Raw genomic sequence first — 25,066 nt, forward strand, 5'->3', positions numbered from 1 at the left:
AATTGAACATGAAAATGATGACTTGAAAGGAGACTGTTGATATCCATGTTTCATTAATTTGTTAGTTAATAGCATTTAAAAAGGAATCGTACGTAGAGCACGCTCTTGCATATCGAATCAACTTCGTGTCGTAGACCCCGTATGCAGGTGATAAGGTTATATTGCTGAAAAAATTAGTGATCTCGTTTATCTAAAAGTTTTGTTGATATATAACCATTTATGCCTTTTTCTTGTAAAATACCCAATTATGAAGCAGAGATGTCAGACTCTGCACAGCTTTTATTTCAAGTTCACTGTAAATCGACATATCAATGGAAATTAATTACAAAGAACACATTACTATATTACTTTTATTGCATACATTGTAGCAGATGAAATATCATAAAATGGGTGTTTATACTATATAATTGGCAATTACACTATATACATTATGGTCTTCTTTTAGTTTTTTCTTCCCAAAAGTATATCCATATTGGTACATGTTTTGAAAATTCCATAAAATTAAATATTCATATTTATATATTAAAATAATGTAAAACATGAGTAAAATTTACAACAATGTAACAATATCTGTGTGAATTTGAGCCGCTTCTAAATTTTAAAATTCGAAATGAACACCATGTGGAAAGACCAATAACGGCATGTTCTTTTTTAAAACAGAAGTGTTAATTATGCAGCATAAATCCTGAAAATGTGTGCATGGGCACCGGATGAACGATAAAACCAACTCCAGAAAACTTCCTAACCCAAACTCTATCTCCAGACTGTAAACTTAGGCAGCCAAGTTGGTTCCAGTTTGGTAAATGTATTCTTGGTTTTTGTTCTGGAATCCTCTGCTATCTGCAAATGTTCTGACTTGACTTTTACCATTCAAAACTATATCTGTCGCTATTTTTCCATTATCCCAGGACACAATGGTTGTGTAGAAAACATAGCTTCCATTAAAGGGTGCTGTAAAAATCCCATCACGTGGGTTATAACCTCCTCCAACGTTTGTGATGACCTTTGGGAATACCATATCGGTTCTCGTTGTATCTTGTTGTGAAAATTGGTCATAGCCCGCAGTAAATGCAACTATACTCTTTCCATTATCATGCCGATTATCTGAAGAAAAAAAAAATAGTTTTCGTCCGATTCCATAGATGAGACATTGAAATTTAAATCACAGTTTCAAAGCGACAGTACGGCTGAAATTTACCGAATATATTCATTAAAGAATAAGGTATAACGATGAATTCAGCAGTTTTATAAATAAATAATTAAAGTAATTGAATTTTTAGAAATAAAATTCAAGGTGACTAGATAGATACCAGGATGACCCATTAAAGCTCGAGAGCTTATTTCCAACGGGGGCCTATTTTAAATAACTTTAAAGAATAAATAACAATACAATGTAATAATGAATGTTCCATCATTAAAGCACTATAATAATTTTGGCACAATTTTTTTAGCACAAACATCTAAATTGAGTTTAAGTATGATAACACTGACATTATCAATAAAATAATAAAATATATTTTATAAACTTGTACTGATACATATCACTTTTATGTTCTAAAATGCCTTTTTGTAAGATAAAACTCTTGACTTGTTAATTTCTTAAAAGTATTCTTTCCTTTTAAACGCTTAATAGATGCTGGTAAAAAATTCCAGTCCTTTATGCCATTATAGTAAAAAGTGTCTGCTTGACATGTTTTCACATGAGGTATAAAAAAATCTTCATTATTGGATGCTCTGATGTTGCTTGAAGACACAGCTGATCTTAGAGTAAAATTTTCTGTTAAGTAAGATGACGCATAGCCATGGTATATATTATATACATGGTTTAATCTGAGTTGTCTTACCCGATCTTCTACATTCAACAAATTCAATGTACTATTATCAAAGAGCCTTAAAAAGAAATTACAAATATGCCAAAATAAAATGATGAGATTTATACTTAATCTATCCCCTTTGCATGCCATAAACTATAAAGTTCTAACCTACATACCATGCACAGCTGGCATAATCTAAGTGACATTGTACAAGACTAGAGCATAATAGCATTTTACTTCTTATATTTAAAAAACGAGCTTGTCTTTATGAAAAACACAACCTATTGTTAATTTTTTAACAATGGATTCAACAATAAATTCGCCACTCAAAAATTGATCTAAAGGTGCGGTCACACTATACGATTTTTCATCCGATTTTCATTCGACTTGCTCAGGTAAGTCGAATGGAGTCGATTTGTAGGGTGGTCACACGATCCGATTTTACTGATTTTCAGTGAGGGGAGGTTTGATTTTTCTAGCTGGTTATGATTCGATTTTCCATCCGATTTTAGCAAGAAATGAACAGCAGGCACGTAGCAACCGGGGGGGGGGGGGCCTGGCCCCCCCACTTTTTCTCCCAACATTACCTCTACATATGTACTATAGAAAAGGACCATTGAATAGATAAATGCCCCCCCCCCCCACTTTTTACCACAGTATATTTATAGCAAGGAAAAACAGGAAAAAATTGGAAGTGAAAGGAAGTTGGCCACTACCCCCCCCCCCCCCCCCCCCCCGAAATAGGATTTTCGAGTTTGGGCAATTTCTAATTTTTTTTTTTTTGGCTTGTCAAATTTTTTTGGGTAATTAAAAAAAATTTTCTCAGGTTGCCCCCCCCCCACTTTCAAAAACGATGCTACGTGCCTGAACAGGTACTTGTTCTTACTTTTTAGGAAGAAATTATATTTATGTTCAGAGACATATCTCTGTTCTGTTTAGATATGAAAAAATCCCTCAATTTAATATTACGTCATTTTACCTCATTATGACGTTGATGTTGACGTAGTGTACACGGTACACATGTCAATGATCACTCAAAAGTAGATGATCAATCGAAGTTTATACTTTCTACTTCGACAAAAAAAAATCTGCAATATATTTCGGTCCAACAACAAAGGTGAAATAATTTGCATCACAAAAGTTATCTTTGTATGATAGGCCAGCCGTTGACGAAAAACGTGTAAATGAATAGTCGAGAAACAGTTTATTAGACGCCCTTCAAGAGTTGATAAAACCGGAACAAATTTAATATTCTGTAGTTACTTAAAGGATAAACGATTTTCTTTATTATATGATTAAAAATAAGATTTTAAAAAGTATAAATTCTGCTGGGTGTATTTAAATTAACTAATTTTTGAAATGTTTTAAGGAAATTACTGCTGCATGATTATTGTAGAAAAATATTATGAAGGAGAAATAGGAGTTCCCCCTTCCCTCCCAAATCATTGACATCGGAAGCAATTTGAAAGGGGGGCTAAGTGAAAGAGAAAAAAATCAAACATGAAGCAAAACTTGACAAGCAAATAAGAATGTGTTCATTGTCCAAACACGAAAATCATATTTCGATAAAGGGAGGGGGGGTTCGAACTTCTTTCAGAGCCTTTTAGTTTTTTTTACAAACACTAGGCTTACCTCTTACCAAAATGCCACTTGCCTCTTGAAAGGGGGGGCCTAATGCCTAATTTATATCTTTCTTTCCAAAAAACGGGGAGAGGGGCTAATCCCAGTTCCAACGCCTATACAAATAATACGATCAATATTAGTTTAATGTACATGTAATACGTTGTATTTACATGTATTTTAATTAATGCGTTCGCCATCAAGAGAATGGTAACTTATTTAAGATTTATAAAAATAATTTATTTAAAACTGTTAACTTTAATTTTCTAGAATTCGGAATTTCAGGTACAGAATGAAGTTGTCGTTTGAGGTTTCTACTAAGTTTATATCTTTGCTATATTTTGTAGATACCAGTAGTAATTAACAGCGATATAAAAAATTGTGTGAAGGATCTTAATTTTAATCAGTAACATGTATGCTGATTTTAAAAAAACAAACATTTTTGATCATGTTCATGAATTGAATGAAGTGTAATCTATTAATTTCAGCTCTTAAATAACCGAAAAAATATTTTTGATAAATCATAAATGCAAAATAAAGACACGAATTTCCGTGCTTGCAACTATGGTTGAAGAATACATGATTTTTTTTATATGTATGTATACCAAATATTTTTTTCTTTTCTACAAAATGATTTTTGGTTTCGGAGTTTTTTTTTCATTACACAGGTGTATTTATACATAAAAGGTTAAGAACTGTTAATAGCCATTCTCTGTAACCACTTAAACTTCGTTGCCACGCATGGTCACCGATTTTGATGAAACTTCACCCATGCTTAGTACTTGACACCAGAAACAAATGTCGAACAAAATATCGTTGCTATGTGTCTCGGTTGCTATGGCAACAGCCGGAAAAGTTTGAAAAATCAAGATTTTCAGCCACTTTAAATCTTGACTGTGGCTTAATAAAAACTACAAAAAGCAAACAAACCATTCTAACAAAAACAAGACACCTTGATGTCATTTTTACTGTAAAGAAACTGTTTAGAATATATGTCTAAGCAAGTGGTAACCAAGGTTACATTTGAAATACATTTAAAATGCTGAAATATGCTGAAAAACACTCCGTATTTACTATAGGTAGGTGTTACATGCTCAAACTCAATCAACGACTTAAGAAAAACAATGAAAATGTTTGACCTTAAGTATATAAGTATAAGCAATATTATTCTATAAATAACTTTTCTGGTTGCCATGGCAACACAGTGTAACCATGCAAAACCAGTAACTAAGATTGGGTTAATGCTACTGTCTTGAGGAAAAACATGAAAATTCAAGACTGGCAAGTATGCATCATTAGGACCTTGCAACATCAAAACCATAAGAAAAATTGGGTATAATTGCTACATTGCAGTGTTACCATGGAAACAAAGTACCAGTGCTTAAAAGTGAATTATTTTTCGCTGCATTAAGAATTAAATTGCCATTTAATCAAGAAACAAATTAAAGGACTCGGCTTGAATAGTACTTATCTGTTAGAACTGAAGTTGAATATCATATATTGATAAAATTTGATGAAGAAAACAACACTGTTGCTATGGTTACCAAGAAGGAAAAATGTTCGATTTTGTGGACTTTATATCAACATTAAACCCTGTGTGCCAACTTCTTGCATCCACTTAGAGATTGGACGATGGTCAAAATTAAAAGTCAGATTAGCTGTTAATAAATATCAATCATAAAAGTTTTGGGAATCTACATTAAAAGGTACGTATCCAAGGAAAGAAAATATTTTTCAGGTTTTTAAGCATATATTTTCTGCTTATTTCCATAGCAACGCTCTATTTATAGAATGTAATCTGAATTTTTTCAAATGGGAAAACTTGGAACACACCAACATCTTTAAAAATTGATCATTAATTATGAGGAAATGTGCTTTTTTAAAAAGATAGGATCAGATTTAAAAATACAGATTGTTACTTTGAAGGCTCTCTGTGGTATAAAAACCTTGGCAACCATTGCCAACCAAAATGAAATATCATATTTTGTTAATGGTATATGTTTCAAGGTAATTTTTTCTATTATTAGGTCACATTTCATCCCATAATTGCTTTTTATTTTTACCTGTATGACTTTATAAAATTCAATGAATATTTTTTTTTACTTTTGAATACTTTGTTACCATAGTAACGTATGTAATAGTTGATTTACCAAACATGTTTATCATGCATTTCAGACATCTAACCTTCAACTTTTGGAAACAGTCATTGCCAATTGTTTGCTTTGCCGCAAATGTTAACTATGGGGCTCTAAACATGTTAAAAAATGCCATTTTTCGAACTTTAAGACATGTTGCCATGGTAACTATATAACATAGCAACCAATTTTTGCCTGATTACAGTTTAGGGTATCAATGACTTTTATCAGAGAGAGTTTGGAGAAATTCTGAGACTATGCGTGCCACAGCTCCTATATAAAATTTCAAGTCATTACAGAGAATGGCTCTTAAATAGGATAAACATATTGGTCATTTAATCAATCTAATTTTACCAGGGTGACCCTCTTGGAAAAAATGTCCTGGATCCGCGCCTGTTTTTTCTTTTTCTTTTTAAATTCACATAAATATCAATATAAAAAAAATTATTCAAATATGTGTGGCAGTTAGCAGTAAGCTGTTGACAGTTGGCAGTAAGCAGTCAGCAGTTGGCAGTAAGCAGTTGGCTGTCATATATGGCATTCCATAAATTCCATTTACCACAGCCAACTGCTTACTGCCAGCTGATCAATGCTTACTGCCAACTGATCAATGCTTACTGCCAACTGCCACTGTACGAGTAATACGCGTACTTAATTGATTAAACCTTATGATTAGATTACAATACGAATACAAATTGGCGGTTTCAGGAAGTTTTTAACAGTGGGGACAAGGAAGGAACAAATAAATAGAAGGAAAGATTATTCCCTTTTAATTTCCACTTTTCTTGCAGGCAAATAATTCAATAGATTTTTAACGGGGGTGTTATTAAAGGTTTTATACGTCACAAAAATGGGGACGGGGTTTAGTAGGGGGTTAGCTACCAAATTATTTGTCTGCAACGAAGTGCAGAGATTAAATGTTTTCTTTTTAAGGTCAGATGAGACGTTCCTCAATATCTGTTTTGTATATCTTCGTAATGTGTGAAAAATATTCAACATTTTAATTACATTCTGATTTCAAAACCAGTTTCTAAATGTCTTTAAAAAATTCAAACACTTAAACATTTGAAATTGGAAAATTATTTTTCTTCCCAAGAGGATTATATAAGAAATACTACCCCTGGTATCTTGCAGAAATGCCTGGTAAGGTACCTCAATTTTTTGTGAGTAAACATGTTTAAGTAGCAATACTTCAATGACAAAATCTTGGAAAATTTTATATATTATTAACGAATGTCTCGTCTGTCCTTAAGAGGAAATACTCCTTATTCCGCTTTACTCCTTCCTCGGCTTTATCAGTTCAAAAAATCCCAAATCCTCCAAATTTTGTTATTATTGTGAGAACACCCCCCACCCCCCCCACCCCCCCGGAACAACAAAACCTTTTGAAAAAATAAAACCTGAAAAATGGACTACTAGTTGTTTCGCTGGGGAACAAATTAACTAAAATTATAGATTCATATCTCTGTTTTTACGAATAAGTTATGTTTTACATGCACAAATCTACGAGTAAAGGGGGACCACACCTTTGGAATTTAACTGTACTGTTATTTAATGTATAAATTGAACCATCTAAAAGTAACCCTGGAACCCCCCCCCCCCCACCTAGAAAACATGGAAGTTATGAAGCATATAAAGTCAAACACCCCCCCCCCCCCCCACGCACACACACACCACCCCCCCCCCCCCGAAATATTTTTTTACGTTTAGGAAAGCAGTTTATTATTATTTTTTTTTGGGGGGGGGGGGGGGGGGGGTTCCATGTCGGGCCCCCTGAAACTCCGGTCAGGTGCTCTACCAACTGAGCTATCTGGCCACCGGCGATCGAACCTGGCTGACTGCCACATTCCTCCCTCCTTAAAGGTTTTTTTTTTGAATGGTAAGGGATGGGGCTTTCATACTTTACATATGTAATTCTTGTGAGAAGACCCTTCATTGGATACAAAGAACTTTGAGAATTTGACCTAGACCTTGGATTTTAACTTACTTTTAAAAAATAAACCTTGACCATAACTTTAAAAGGGTTAGGGCTAAGGCTTTCATGTTTCACATATTTAATCCTTGTGACAGGACCTTTCATTGGATTTCAAGAATGACCTTGATCTTGGGGTTTGACCTACTTTTAATAAAAAATTTTTGGGTAATAATATATTTAATTTGCACTTAAGAAAAGTTTAATTCTTGCTTTGTTGCCATTAGGGGTCCTCAATGTTTCAGAAACACATCTTGTTCCTTATATTGAGATGAGATATGGCTTTCATATTTGACATGTGACCTATGGACCTTGACCTTCAGAATTCATTTTTAAATTTCTAAATGACATATGATAGGGCGTTCATATTTGAGACAATATGTCATAAAAAATGACATATCACCCACAAAGGCACCAAAAGCGGGGGACCACAATTCTTTGAATTTGCTTGTTTCCCCAACTGCAGAATGCATGCAAGCACGCTATAGTGTTTGTGGATATCAATGTTGTCTGCACAGGCTCTTTAATAAGCAACAAGAGGCCCAAGGGCCTTGAATCGCTCTTCTGATAAATTGTACTATCTATCACTTCTATTAGAAGCCTCAAACTCTATTAGTATCATAAGACCCAAAATTCATCAACTTACAAAGTTTGATAATATTTAGCCAGTTAAGACTGAAGATATTATAATATAATTATAAAATACCATAGGTAGGTCACAGTGACCTACCTTTTGATTGAAATTTTCTGAGGACTCAAGATACATTAATTGACAAAGACTGATGATTGTAATTAAATAAGTACCTGAGATATTCAAAAGTAGGTCACCATGACCTACTTTTTGGTCAACATTCTCTGAAAACCCAAGATGCATCAACTGACAAAGTTTGACGATTCTAAGCCAATTAGTACCAGAGATAATTAAATATAGCCATCAAATGTCAAAAGTAGGTCACGGTGACCTACTTTTTGGTCGATGTTATCCAAAAACCCAAGATGCCTAAACTGACAAAAATTTGATGATTCTAAGCCAAGAAGTACCTGAGATATTCAAAAGTAGGTCACCGTGACCTACTTCTTGTTGGACATTCAATGAAACCCTAAGATGCCTCAACTGACAAAGTTTGATGATTCCGAGCCAATAAGTACCAGATATAATTAAATATAGCCATAAAATGTCAAAAGTAGGTCACAGTGACCTACTTTTTAGTCGATGTTCTCCGAAAACCCAAGGTGCCTAACCTGACAAAGTTTGATGATTCTAAGCTAATACGTACCTGAGAGATATTCAAAAGTAGGTCACCGTGACCTACTTTTTGGTCGACATTCTCCGAAAACCCAAGATGCCTCAACTGACAAAGTTTGATGATTCTTAGCCAATAAGTGCCTAAGATACTTAAATATAGTCATAAAAATGTCAAAAGTAGGTCACTGTGACCTACTTTTTGGTCGACATTTTTCAACGACCCAAGATGCATCTACTGACCAAGTTTGATGATTGTATGTCTGAAGGTAATCAAAATATGCGTTTTAAACAATTTGAAAACAAATGTCGGCAAAATTCAAAAAGTAGGTCACAGTGACCTACTTTTTCATAAATATGTTTCAAGGTCCCAAGATGCATCAAAGTACAAGATTTGATGATTCTAAACCTCCCAGGGTCTGAAATAATGGGATTTAATGTTTTTAAAAGGATAAGTCGTAAAGTTTAAAAAGTAGGTCACGGTGACCTTCTTTTAAAATGACATTGTTCAAGGACCCAAGATGCATCAACTGACAAAGTTTGATGATCATAGGCCTTAAAGTTTCCAAAATATGCCTTCAATTCAATTTGAAAACAAATGCCCGCAAAATTTAAAAGTAGGTCAACGTGACCTACTTTTGATTTTACAGGATGTGAAGTCCTAAGATGCATCAACTTACAAGATTTGATGATCCTAGTCCTTATAATAAGCAAAATATAAACCTTTTTATTAATTGTAAATTTAGGTCAACTTTGAAGTGACCTTGAGAGCACGCCCTTTGCCCCAAGGAAAATTCCCCGTGCAAATTTTAATCTTCGACATATCCTGATCCTTGTATGTAAGTTTGATGAAAATCTGTCGGGTGGTTATGGAAAAGAAGATTTTTTAGCAACCAGTTCTTTTGGTTTTGTTTTCCTGATTATCTCCCCTTGTTTAAGGGTCCCAACCCTAATTTTAGTATAAATGGTAGCCCTTGGCCCAAGTATATCCTGTGACAAATTTGGTACTGATTGACCAAGGGGTTCTTGAGTTATGGCCCATATTCTAAAAAGTTTACGCACACCGCACAAATGGCCATAGCATTAGCTCTTTGAGCCTTTGGCTCAGAAGAGCTAAAAACGTGTGTCGGAAAACAATTCTGACTCTACACGTCGTTCTCTAAACTTTTTGTCAACAAAGGAATATAGATGATGTGAACATCAGTTACATTTTAACCATAAAAAAGTTCAGTCTTGCATTCCACCATATATTTCAAGTTGAAGTGTTCACCCTGTTTCCTGCAGATATATGTATTCCCAAGCTTACAAAATGTTCCATTACAAGCAAGCCCGTCAGTGCCCAGATATTGAAGTTCTAAAACATTAGATGCTTTACGTATTCTTGCTTTTCTTCTTCTTTCAACTACAGTCCCACTGAACTTTACACATTTATAGAAGAAGTGTGAATCAGATGTGGATCCTCAAAAACTCCGAAAAATCTGTAATTATGCCTTTAACTTTTATTCGGTTGGTGCTATGGCTTTTATAATTCACATAAGATAAGACGTTTCTGGGTAAAAATATACATGTATTTGACTTCTTGGCTGTAAAATTAAACTTGAGTTTGACCCACTTTTCAAAATATTACTAAACCTCACCCTTGAACTAACTTTTGATCAGTTGGAGCTTGTGTTTTCATAGTAACAATAACATTTGAATGGTTAGATAAAGAGCTTTGACAATACACAGGAATTTCTTGCGAAGAAGCCTTCCTTTGGGTCCTGGGGGAGGGGGGGGGGGGTAGTCTATGACTTCTATTGCCTCAAATCTTTCACTTTTCATACCCATTTCACACATATTCACGTTTACCGGGGGGGGGGGGGGGTCCATGCTAACTTTTTTCTTGCTTTAGTATACACTTTTTTAACCTTGTAAATTCCAAGGGGGGTCCTGACCCCCCCCCCCTCTTCTAGATCTGCACATGCTAGGATATTCATGTTTCACTTAACGTTGGGCATAACTTTTGATCGTCTGTAGTTATGGTGTATCAGCGCTTGATAAAAATTCCTGTATGGCCCTAGTGATGCTAGACTTGTCTGCTGCGTTTGATGTGATCGACCATCCCATCTTACTCAGACGTCTCAGGTTCTCTTTTGGGATTTCTGGGGCAGCTCTGGAATGGATCGAATCCTACTTGACACAGCGCACACAAAGAGTAGTCATCGGTGGGAGGGATTCCGAAGATCTTGTTCTGCGGTTCGGAGTACCACAAGGTTCAGTGCTTGGACCAGTCTTGTATTGCCTTTTCTCGAAACCTATTGGTAAAATTTGTCGTGATCATGGCATGCTGTTCCACTGTTATGCAGATGACACACAAATATACCTTGTTATAAAACCGAACGAAACATGGTCAGACTTAAAAAGTCGACTAGAAACTTGTTTAGCAAACGTGAGAAGCTGGATGTGCGCAAATCTACTAAAATTGAACCAGGATAAAACTGAGTTTATTGTCTTTACACCAAAGAGTCAGCTTAAAAGATCTTTTACACACCAACTTGATTTTGATGGCTCTGTCATCTGTGAATCAGATTGTGTGAAGAATTTGGGAGTGTTTTTCAACAAATCACTTACCATGGAGAATCAGATTAGCGCAGTGTCCAAATCCTGTTTTTACCACCTAAGAAATATTAGTCGAATTCGTCAATTCATAACAGAAGATGCTTGTAAGACTCTAGTTGTCGCTCTAGTTACATCAAGACTTGATTATGGAAATGCACTACTCTGTGGAATTACAGAGACAAATATATCACGACTACAGAGAGTACAAAATACGGCAGCAAGGATTGTCACCCGAACTAAGAAGCATGATCATATCTCCGAAGTCCTGATATCTCTTCACTGGCTTCCAGTTAAATTTAGAACATGTTATAAGATCCTTTTATACACTTTCAAAGTACTCCAGGGGACATCACCATCATACCTAAAGGAACTCATAACAGTCTATAAACCGTCAAGAACTCTACGCTCGTATGACTCCAAACAACTTGTGAAACCTCGTGTTCGCACGGAGACATACGGAACGCGTCGTTTTGACCATGCAGCAGCAACTTTGCGGAATGGCTTACCGGACGCTCTCCGGTTCCAGACGTCACTTTTAGCTTTTAAACGAGATCTTAAGACTCATCTTTTTAAGATAGCATACGACGTGTAAATTTTTTATTTTTTGAACAAGTTATCGAGTTTTATTGTCCTCAGACTATGTATTTGGGCACAACCTGTATTGTGTGAAATTTTTAAGTTGATGTCAATTTGATCTTAGTCTAGCAGCTTATAATTTTAGCTAACTCTTATGTTAGGTACGATCTCGTACAATGATTTTAGGTTTTATGTTTTTATGATTATTGTGTTGTATTTAACTACTTGTATATCTGAAATAGTGTCTGTTCAGCGCCTTAGAGTAATTTATTTAAATAGGGCGCTTTAAAAATCTTTTTATTATTATTATTATTATATTATATTTTCAAAAATATTTGATTATTACCAAGAAGCAGGTTTCAAACAATTCATTCATTTTCAGTATATGAGTACAGCCCCCCCCTATGGTACCCCTGACCCTGGGGCCTTGAAATTCAGAATTCTGGAAGATTAGGGCCCTTGCTCATCATAACTACATAGGTAGTTCATCTGCTTAATACCCGGGAGCATAGAAGAAAATTTTCGAAGATTTAATGTATTTTCACTATATAATCAATAGAGCCCCACCCTAACACCAGAACCCATGACCCCGGGGCCATAGAATTCACAATTTTGGTAGAGGCACTCTTGCTCATCATAACTATGTACTTAGTTAGTTTATTAAATACCTAGGAGCAGAGAAGAAAATTTTCAAAGAATTCATGTATTTTAACTATGTAATCAATAGAGTCCCACCCTAACACCAGAACCCCTGACCCTGGGGCCATAAAATTCACAATTTTGGTAGAGGCACTCTTGAATATCATAACTATGTACTTAGTTAGTTTATCTAATACCTAGGAGCAGAGAAGAAAATTTTCAAAGAATTCATGTATTTTGACTATGTAATCAATAGAGTCCCACCCTAACACCAGAACCCCTGACCCTGGGGCAATAAAATTCACAATTTTGGCAGAGGCACTCTTGCTCATCATAACTATGCATTTAGTTAGTTTATTTATTACCTAGGAGCAGAGAAGAAGATTATCAAAGAATTCATGTATTTTCATTATATAATCAATAGAGCCCCGCCCTAACACCAGAACCTCTGACCCTGGGGCCATAAAATTCACAATTTTGGTTGAAGCACTCTTGTTCATCATTACTATGCACTTAATTAGTTTATTTAATACCTAGGAGCAGAGAAGAAGAGTTTCAAAGAATTCATGTATTTTCACTATATAATCAAGAGAGCCCCGCCCTAACACCAGAACCCTTGATCTTGGGGCCATGAATTTCACAATTTTGGTAGAGGCACTCTTGCTCATTATAACTATGTACTTAGTTAGTCTTTTTAATACCTTGGAGCAGAGAAGAAAATTTTCAAAGAATTCATGTATTTTCACTATATAATCAATACAGCCACGCCCTAACACCAGATCCCCTGACCCTGGGGCCATAGAATTCACAATTTTTGTAGAGGCACTCTTGCTCATCATAACTATGTACTAAGTTTGTTTATTTAATACCCCGAAGCAGAGAAGAAGATATTGAAAGAAATAATGCATTTTCACTATTTACTTATTTAGCCCCGCCCTAGCACAAGAACCCCTGACCTCAGGGCCATGAATTTCTCAATTTTGGTAGAGGACTCAATGCTGATTACAATCATGCATACAGTTTGACTGCTTGATGTCCAGGAGTAAAGGAGAAGATTTTTAAAGATTGCATTAATTTTAGTGGTTTTGGCCCCACCCCTCAGGCCCCAGGAGGGCAGGGATCATGAAATTCACAATTTTTGTTCCCCTTCACCCATAGATGCTTTGTGCCAAATTTGGTTCAAATTGGATCAGTGGTTGCAGAGAAGAAGCTGAAAATGTTCAAATGTTAACGCACAATGCACGACGACGGACGAAAACGGATAGCATACTCAGGTGACCTAAAAATAAAACGAAGTAATCGTCACACGTGAGCGCTCGCTTCATCATCGGAGTATAGCAGTTTCAAAACTCGACCGCAACTGACCTTATAAGATAAAAAAAAAATTCTATTTACAGTATTCAATTTAAAAATATAATTTACCACTGATGGTAAGCATTGTAGGCACCCTAACTCTCCAGATGACCTTCACCAATATAACACCGGTAATACATTGTCTAGCAGACTGATGGTGTATTGCGAAGTTTATCAAGGACAGATGATACAAACTTTTGTCTTAAAAATTGAAAATAACAACTCGAGTCATGTTTTAATGAATAAAATGAAAAGGTTTCACCGCAAATTTTTGCATATTTTTTATTCAAAGTTTCAAAGAGAAAATATTTGCATTGAGCTCACACAAAACTTTTAAACATTCCTTAAGTATCACAGTGATAAATAATTTATACATTTAAATTTGGTTTCAATTTGACAGAATTCATCAGTAAATGATGTACTAGTATTCAAAACATTTATTGTGTAAGAGTAGTCTATATGGATTGTTTCTATCTAAATCCAAACATCTTAACTCCTAAACTCATACTGAGTATGACATATAAATGTCTAATACAAAAACATGTTCTACAATTTTTTTAAATGGATTATTAAACCACATTTTCATCATACAGATGCAAAAATAATAAAATTTTGTGTCGCTTACTGATTTGGCAAAATCCCTAGATACATGGGTTTATATATTTAGAGACTAAGCTCATCAAAAGGCGGCTATAAATGTATAATATGTATAATTCGATGGATATACTTCATTTTGGAGTGAATACTGCAAAAGTATTCATCAACACCGTATAATTCAAGTACCTACAGTAGGGTTTGGACTTTAAAGTTAAGAAATTAATTAGACATTGTTGGAAAAATTACTATCAACTGGATTCACATTACATTTATGCTGTAGAAAAACATTGAAAATATATTACAAGCTAAGATAATCAAAAAGAAAATTATATCAAGCTTTATTACAGTAAAATTACATCTTCCCACCTTTTCTTTCTTTGGTGTTTTTACTTTAGCTTTGGAAATATGGAAGTGGACGAGCAACAAGAAGGCTTCGAATACAACGGTCAGAGCACTGATGACGAGTTGAGTTATTAAATATATTGTGAAAAAGGGAACTTTTTCTGAGGATTTCGGCATGGAGTCAGTTATCATGGTCAGGCACACGGCAAAAGTAAGGAATATAGCCATACAGAATCCCCATCTTTTCTCCTGAGTCAATGGGTACCACGAAGCTAAACAAATTTAGCACGGATAAAATAATTACTGGTAGCAATGTCGAAATTACAACATAAAGCGACTTTCTTTCTAAAAGTATATTAAAATGCAATTGTCTCTCACTCCTTTTGGTCAGAGAATCTTCATATTCGTTTATTAAAAGTGACGTGTTCCTGACGTTCCAAACTTCATTAGGTAGAAGATACTGGAGAAGGAAGCTGGAATACTTTGATTCAAAGTTGATGAACTCGGCATCGGGATTAATATTGCCGAAATAAAGACCACAGTAGTGTGAATCAAAAGGATACTTAGTGACATCTATTGTACACTGGGACACACTCTCCATATATTTCATGTAAGAAACGTATCCAAATGAATGAACAGTAACTGGATCTTTATCGGCATTGAAACATTTATCGTTTCCTAATTCATTAAAAATACAAACGGAAGTCGGCGACCAGATATTACTAGCATTAACTTGAACGGAGCTGATATTCAGATAGGAGCTGGGGTCCCATCTAAGGCGCCAGTCCGTCCATGTAAGCCCCACCCAATATGATCCTTGTACAGTTTGCTGTTTTTCGTTCACTTCTGAAATCCCCATCAGATTTAATGTTACCGTTACATCGGTTTGGGTTTCCGCAGATTCGAATGGAGCAATGTCCGGATCAATTTTCTTGATTACGTCCTGGAATAGTTGTGACCTTGACGAGGTATCTGTTAGCCCAAGAAATGACATCAAAATCACTGTTCTGAATATTCCAAATGATTCCAGTTCCATGTTTCTGACTATTTCCTGAAGTCAATTACAATGGCAGGTCTCCCCAGCCACACACTTGAATCTGTTCGATGTTTGTCGGGTTTTCTCGAAAAATGTATCGAAACTCTAAGCAAACTTTGTCAAGAAAGAAAAGTTGGAAAATTTAAATCGTCCGCTTCCAACGTCTGTGTGGTAGGTAAATATGAATATAAAAGGAAAATTCAAACAGCAAACCGACTTAAAGAGAAACAAAATCTGGTTTGTTGTTTTAAGGAACACAATATAATCTTTTCTGCACACAGTCTCTTAATCTAAACCTATTTTCATATACCGAGCTACACATTAATTTAAAAACCAGGAATATTGATAAGGATGTATTAAAAACAGAATAAATTCATTTCTTGTAAAAGATAATGTTGTTAGATGTTTTATATTGGTTTTTCTTACATTTAAAATGTATTTTTTTAAGAATGCGCAAGACCCTTCATAATAACGCATATCTTTGAAAAACCCTTTAGACCCGTCTTTGCTCCTGAGGACAGTTAATTTATAAAGCTCTTCTCGTGCTATATTTTTTCTCGAAGCAGGAAACACATCCCTGGATTGATAGGGAATAGAAAGAGAGGACATACTCTCAATACCCTAATGATTCTTCGGATGTTTGTATATATGTTGTGTATATTTGAGCAGGAAGTCATTATACCTGCGCGTCGTCGGTCCTCCAAAACGCAAAAGCTACCTTGCAAATGGTGTAATGTCAAACCCGAGCCGATTTCCTCTTAAAATGTTGAGGCATGACTGTGGTTTATTTTTTAAAACATAAATCGTAAATTTTACCAAATGTAAACGCAGCATTTGGGTTCTCGGGTAAAGTGCAGTCGTACCAGAATCGATCTCCGTGTTTGTAGAGACTGAATTGGAAGGCGATAAGATATCGTAGTATACTCAGTAGTCTCCTCTCTTGGACAGCTGTCATGTTCTTAACGACCTGAAGACTCTATGCCACCTGATCCCACTCAAAAAGCTTTAAAGTCCATTGATCACTCTCAAAATCAAAACTATTCGGCAAAAGAGCAAATGTTGATTTCTAATTCTTCAGAGATGGGATCATGTGCCATGAAGCAATTAGCATCCCCTTTGGATCTGTCACACTCTCCGTGTGCTCCTTGTCATGATATGGCAAATAGATGAAAATCGCAGAAATTCGCCTACTTGTTATTGGCCTTACAATATGTACAAAAAATGTCAACATTTGACCTGATGAAAGATTTCATTAACTTTTTTGCACTTAAGGTCATTGTATATCGACCATTGAACTTGCAAAATGATGACTTGAAACGAGACTGTTGATATCCATGTTTCATTAATTTGTTAGTTAATAGCAATTAATAGCCATTCTCTGCAACCACTTAAACTTCGTTGCCACGCATGGTCACCGATTTTGATGAAACTTCACCCATACTTAGTACTTGACACCAGAAACAAATATCAAACAAAATTTCGTTGCTATGTGTCTCGGTTGCTATGGCAACAGCCGGAAAAGTTTGAAAAATCGAGGTTTTCAGCCACTTTAAATCTTGATTGTGGCTTAATAAAAACTAGAAAAAGCAAACAAACCATTCTTACAAAAACATGACACCTTGATGTCACTTATACTGTAAAGAAACTGTTTAGAATATATCTCTAAGTAAGTGGTAACCAAGGGTACATTTGGAATACATTTAAAATGCTGAAATATGCAGAAAAACACTCCGTATTCACTAATGGTTGGTGTTACATGCTCAAACTCAATCAACGACTTAAGAAAAACAATGAAAAAGTTTGACCTTAAGTATATAAGTATAAGCAATATTATTCTATAAATAACTTTTATGGTTGCCATGGTAACACAGTGTAACCATGCAAAACCAGTAACTAAGATTGGGTTAATGCTACTGTCTTGAGGAAAAACATGAAAATTCAAGACTGGCAAATATGCATCCTTAGGACCTTGCAACACCAAAACTATAAGAAAAATTCGGTATAATTGCTACTTTGTAGTGTTACCATGGAAACAAAGTACCAGTGCTTAAAAGTGAATTATTTTTTGCTGCATTAAGAATTGAATTGCCATTTAATCAAGAAACAAATTAAAGGACTCAGCTTGAATAGTACTTATCTGTTAGAACTGAAGTTAAATATCATATATTGATAAAATTTGATGAATAAAACGACACTGTTGCTATGGTAACCAAGAAGGGAAAATGTTCGATTTTGTGAACTTTATATCAATATTAAACCCTGTGTGCCAACTTCTTGCATCCACTTAGAGATTGGATGATAGCCAAATGAAAAGTCAAGTTAGCTGTTAATAAATATCAATCATAAAAGTTTTGGGAATCTACATTTAAGGGTACGTATCCAAGGAAAGAAAATATTTTTCAGGTTTTTAAGCATATATTTTCTGCTTATTTCCATAGCAACGCTCTATTTAAAGAATCTAATCTGAATTTTTTCAAATGGGAAAACTTAGACCACACCAGCATCTTATAAAATTGATCATTAGTTATGAGGAAATGAGCTTTTTTTAAAAGATAGGATATTTAAACATACATCGTGTTACTTTGAAGGCTCTCTGTGGTAGAAAAACCTTGACAACCATTGCCAACCAAAATGAAATATCATATTTTGTTCTTGGTATATGTTTCAAGGCTCTTTTTTCTATTATTCGGTCACATTTCATCCTATAATTGCTTTTTATTTTTACGTGTATGACTTTATAAAATTCAATGAATATTTTTTTGACTTTTGAATACTTTGTTACCATAGTAACGTATGTAATAGTTGATTTACCAAACATGTTTATCATGCATTTGAGACATCTGACCTTCAACGTTTGGAAACAGTCATTGCCAATTGTTTGCTTTGCCGCAAATGTTAACTATGGGGCTCTAAACATGTTAAAAAATGCCATTTTTCGAATTTTAAGACATGTTGCCATGGTAACTATAAAACATAGCTACCAATTTTTGCCTGATTTCAGTTTAGGGTATCAATGGCTTTTATCATAGAGAGTTTGGAGAATTTCTGAGACTATGCGTGCCACAGCTCCTATATAAAATTTTAAATCATTACAGAGAATGGCTCTTAAAAAGGAATCGTACGTAGAGCAAGCTCTTGCATATCGAATCAACTTGGAGTCTTAGACCCCGTATGCAGGTGATAAGGTTATATTGCTGAAAAAATTAGTGATCTCGTTTATCTAAAGTTTTGTTGATAGATAACCATTTACGCCTTTTTCTTGTAAAATACACAAATACGAAGCAGACTCTGCATATCTTTTATTTCAACTTCACTGTAAATCGACATATCAATGGAAAGAAGAAGGTATGGTTTCCATACAAAGTTTGCCCTGTGATTTTCTAAACAATAAAACTGGTATAAAAGTTGAAAACTCATGCTTTTTAAATAATTGAAATTCAATGCAATAAAATCATACAAGTCATTTTTCTCACATGTGTTTTTAAATGCTAATTATGACGTCATAAACATGTGCATTTTCCCGTATTTTCTTAAAAAGTTACAGAAAACACCAATTTAAAATGGAATTTTCTTTCAGATAACATTGTCCACAGGCATAGCCCACAATGATCTTGAGATATGTGATTTTTTTTTTTGAATTTTGCACAAAATATCAAAAAATTAACGTGGGCGACGGCTGTGGACACTGTTTTCTAAAGGTAAATCACCCTTGAAATGTGCCATTTTGAGGCTTTTTCTGTTGAAAATAGAGAAATAATTCACATTAATGACGTCATATTTGCAGAATAATAAACCTTCATGCCATATTCTTTCCTGATTTATCAGAGTCATTTATTAAGGTCTTCCGTTTCCAACGGAAGATCTTCTACTGATTCTGTTGGTAAAGATTATTATTAAGGTCTTCCGCTCAGGCGGAAGACCTTCTACTGATTCTGATGGTTAAGATTATTAAGGTCTTCCGCTCAGGCGGAAGACCTTCTACTGATTCTGATGGTTAAGATTATTCCCTATTATTCTTTTTTTTTCCTAGACGCCAACTTTGAGACCTCGTAACTCGCTCATTTCTGAACGGATTTCGCTCAAATTTTCAGCGTTTTTGAACGTTGCAAAACTCAATTAAAATGTTTTCATACATTTCAAAAATTCCCTTCCGCTTTCGAGTTATTTCCCTTTAACTGAAAATTTGGTGCTGTTTGTTTCCAGACAAAGGCTCAGAAACGACAAAAGCTGGAGCAGAAATTCGACTGCATTTAAATACTAGAAGAATTGAAGTTGTGCACATCGGTTTTTCTTTTTCGATTTCTGCTCTCAAAACGGTGCTAGATAGGGGTCAAAAATGAGAATGCGTAAAATCGCAAAAATTTACATATATTTCCTGATGTATCATTAAAACTAAAAATAATTTGTTAAGACATGATGAACAAATATTGTGCATAATTTTAAGATCTATCATTTGACATCATTAAAAAGGGGCTGGCCCCTCAAATTAGGGGTCTAGGGCGCTTGAAAGTTTTTTCTTTATAACTCAAAAACGGTAAATATTTCGATATGGTTATCGATTTGAAATGGGTTTATTAACATCTTATTGATCTCATGAAAACGTTATTTTGTTCGTCAGGTGTTATCATATGAGCAGCGAACTTCATAATCCATGTACAGGTAACTGATTTTATATGGAAAGTGAAGAATTCTTTATGCGTACGCGTATAACACGCATAACTGATATAAACTGGATTAGAATAATATACCTAACTAAACTGAATGTTAAACTTTGTTGAAATAAAGTTTTTAACGTATTCTCTAGCTGGATGTCATACAAATTATTCAGAGAAAACTTTAATTTCTCCTTGTATTTAGCTTAAACAACGAGACGAGAGAGAGGAAAAATATCTATCATCTTTTCCTTCGATTAATATTCAATATGGAATTATTTATGAAAAAAAAAATTCAAGCTTAAAATAGTTCACTGTCATTAAATTTAAATTTATGCATCGTGAATTTTCCTCGGACCCTGACTGTTGTGTTTACAGTGTTTATGTAACATGTGTAACCCGTTTATCGATCGCGCATTGACCTATATACATTCCGATTTCGGAGGTCAATATTACCATGATTACCGCTCTTTGATTTTTTAAAAAAACTGACAATCGTTTAATTTTTATTAATCAGCTGAATTAAATAAAATTTTGTATTCATGTGATCTAATTATGAAAACAAAGTTCTGTCTGCCATCGTAACTTCTCTGTTCGCGAAAGTCCGTTTGACAACTCCATTGCACGTGTGCAGACCATGCAAGGCTAAGTGGTCTTGCGGAGACAGGTATGTGTACTGTTTGTTATGAGACTGGGTGACCGTAATGCTGGAGACTGGGTGACCGGACTCACGAAATTTACACAAGTTCTATAATTAGACAGTGCAGTTTTATTTTCATAAAAGTCATTAAACACTCTTAAACATTTTAAATCTAATAGTCGAATATCTTTGGATATGGGGTAACCTATGGCACGCCGATTGGTTCAAAATTATTTTCTACACGACCTTAAACAAAAATTACACGAGTAAGTAAAAACTTACACAAAGTGAGGAAAGTATACACAAAGTTATTGAAATTTACACAAACTACAGAAAAACTACACAATCAACAAAATATTTACACGATATAGTGAGAAAATTACACAAACATAAAAACGAAAACTGCACGAGTGAGAATACAACATCGACATAATATACGACGCATCCTCATTGCGCACATTTCATTAATATTCATTAGAGAACAACTCAGGGTGGCTTGGATGCTTGAAACATAAACCTATAAATTTATCCTAAAGGATGAGTAACGTGTTAGTAATATTAAAAAGGATTCAGTCTTTTAGAATTCCGCTAGACGCTCAAGAATATGTACAATGTGTTTTATGCATGTATAAATTTACACACAATCTTAAGTATGGAATATGAACACCCCCTATTAAAAACATTCTACACATGTATAAATAACGTAAAAGGGATGCATATTACCAGATGTGTGTTTAATTGTTAGATTTTTAAATTGTGTCATTCCTCTATCATTGTCTATATAGCAATTTCTTTTGAAAGTGTAAAACGTTGATATAGTAAAGGTCTTCATAAAATTAATAAAAACAGCATGTGATGTAATACAGGGCAGTTAACAACCAATCAAACTCTTCTCCTCCACCACCCACTGTGTGTACGTCGGTAATAATTAAGGATGTGGATGCGTGACCTTTTCATATAGAGAGAACCCTCCCTGCTGGTGAAGGAATGAAAGACACCTGTACGCTAATCGATTTATAGTTATTTGACACATCAATAATACCTTTTGATTAAGGATTACTAGCAATTCATACAGAGATTCTGAAGCATTGTTGCAATCATCTGGGTTGTGGAATTTGACAGAAAACTTTTTGGAAATAAACAGTAAAAAATAAAAATAAGGCAAATAATTGCGCAACTTTAAATTTTATATTAAAACGATCGAATATAATTATTAATTTTTTTTATATTGTATGTGACAAAGTAGAACATGTAGTCTTTAATTTTGAACAATGTGTAGTGATTTCATAAATATCCATGTAAATGTAGAAATTTGTATGTAAATTGTAGTCGTTTTAGTTATGTGAATTTAAGCTTAATACTGAGTATATAATGTTTTTTATCGAGTTTGCTTTGAATAGGTAAAATGCATATAAAGGAGTTAAAACAATTTTAAATTATGATATACAGACACATATAATATCGGTATAGCATCACTTTTAATAGTGGGGAGGGGGTTAGAATTTTTTTTGACAAATTACCTGAAAAGTCTAATTGCATGACAAGCGAAAAAAAAGGCGGGGGGGGGGGGGGTGTCCAAACTAGAAAATCCTATTTCGTTGAGGTAGTGAGGCACCTTCAATATTCCACCTTCTTTTCGAAACACATAAGCATATATTACTACCAAACAAAAAAGGGGATGAGGCTTTTCAGTGGATATTTACCATAGAAAAAGGTTATGTTTGCCAAAGAAAAGAAAACGAAAAGGGGGAGGGACATGCCCCTCCTGATGCTACTAGCTGAAATATTTTTCTATGAATTTAAGCGTACATGAAGTAGTCGATCGAAATCAGGATTGCAATTCAACCTAAAACTATAACGATAAATAGTGTAATTTACCGTCCATATCCTGGAATTTGCGCTCGACCTAACAACATTTGAAAATTGAAGGTTAGGGGGTCAACCAGGATATAAGGAATATTTACTGTTGAAAAGTCTATAATACTCAGAAAAAAGTAGGGAGGAGGGGGGACTTCTACAGGCCCGTTTGCCGATTAATTTCATTTTATGATTATACAGTCATGTTCTTGTTATAATGGCCATAGATTTGGGTTGAACAGTGTTATTACAAAAAACTTAAATTTAGTGTTTGGGAAGTAATAAATTATTAAAATTTTATGAATACGAATTCTAAATGTAAAGAGAATTTGTTTTCTTTGAAAATATTTGCAAAAATTGTGCTTTATTTGGAACATGATTTATTTGCATTTTTCAAGAATGATAAAACAAGTTTTATATTCTTTTCATTTATTATCAAACTGCAGTATCCATTTCCATTTTATTTATGACATTGTATGTAGATGTATTTAGTAATTCACAATGTTTTAAAAGTCTTGGTGTGTCATTATGATCCAACGATTTGAAACTTAAATAAATTTATACTGGGACTCCAATCGATCCACGAGCCAGGTCCGCCACTGATCATGTGTTTTTCCATAGCCAGGATTATTGGAGTAGTGTTTTGTTATTTCATTTGGATAAATTTAATTAACAAAAAACAAAAGCGCATGTACATAGAGTATATTAGTATATTCTCCGTTTATCTGGTCCTTTTTATTAAAAATGAAAACATTTATAAAGTAATCGCCATTGCGAATGAGGGCAACGCTTACAAGAAATATCTTGTTTTTATTTCGAAGTTTATAACTGAAAATATGAAATATCATGGAAAAAATCATAACAAAAAGTAGGCTACAGATATCCAACCAAAATTGATATCGGATATTTTATAAGTTTGGATACATATGTAAATAGAAATAAAATATTTTTATGTTTGACATTAAAAATACGTTGTGTACATCTAAGGTAATCCTCACTTTTTAAATTTAAAAATGTACACATTTGTATATATCCAGCCAACTGAATATTTAATTTCTTATTCCGAAATGGGGAAAAAATCTCCTCAAATGATTTTTTAAATCAAGATCCTTGTCAGCCGTACTGTAGTTCATCGTTAGGTACTTTTAGTTCGGAGTCGAGTGCATCATATATACTCAATGCTACTTTTTTTTAAACCCCGCATTGTAGCACAAACGTTCCGATTCATTCTTGTTACAATTTTTGTTCGGCATCATATAATACATCCTTGATCTCGTTCAGTATAAGAAATTCATAGTATTTTCAAAAAGCTTTTAAATACTCTCGCATAGATCAGATGGAAACACTTCATTCGAAATCGGATTGTAAAAAAGCAACTTCCATTCTCGATAACATTCAGCTTATTTAGCATACATGAAGAGATAAAGAGTACAGAAAACCAAGAACACTGTGAATATTCTATGTGCATAGTAATGATATGCGCAGCTGTATGCGCAGTGAAATTGTTTGTGTAATTTTTAGTTTCCTCTGCTCGTGCAATTTTCGATTTTTGTTTGTGCATATTAAACCCTTTAATCGAGTAAAAAAATTCGGATTCGTGTATTTTTCGTTATGTTTGTGTAAAAATCTTTTAAACTATGCGCAATTTTTACCGATACGTGCATTTTTATTTTACTCGTGTATATTTTTCTTCTAGCTCGTGTATAAAATCGTGATCGTTGTGCAGAAAATAATTTTGAACCAATCGGCGTGCCATAGTAACCCATATCTATTCTTGTTACTAAAGTCCTAGAGTTCTCTAAACGATGCTAGGTCATCGGTTTACTCAGATTAAAATCAAGAAAATATGTTATTTGCGTAAATCGTAAGAATAATTCTAGACCCAAACATAAAGATTTTCTTTAACATGTGTATTCAAAGAATTAAAATGCTAAATATCGGATTCTATTCTTTGAGGAATAAATAAACGGTCCTGCGATTTGGCAATTTTCT

At 34.2% G+C, this 25,066-nt stretch overlaps 1 protein-coding gene across 1 annotated transcript in view; it reads right to left on the minus strand.

The window, feature by feature from the left end:
- Positions 1-646: 646 nt before the first annotated feature.
- Positions 647-25,066, minus strand: part of LOC134236422 (uncharacterized) — a 36,676-nt gene continuing 12,256 nt past the window's right edge. Inside the window, exon 2 of the mRNA XM_062718591.1 lies at positions 647-1,104. Within this exon, the coding sequence (XP_062574575.1) occupies positions 773-1,104 (332 nt within the window). The 3' untranslated portion in view covers positions 647-772. The remainder of the gene's footprint in view (positions 1,105-25,066) is intronic.

This window comes from Saccostrea cucullata, unplaced genomic scaffold, assembly GCF_032062105.1.
Source record: "Saccostrea cucullata isolate Sc308-1 unplaced genomic scaffold, CSIRO_AGI_Scuc_v1 ctg3226, whole genome shotgun sequence".
NCBI lineage: Eukaryota > Metazoa > Mollusca > Bivalvia > Ostreida > Ostreidae > Saccostrea > Saccostrea cuccullata.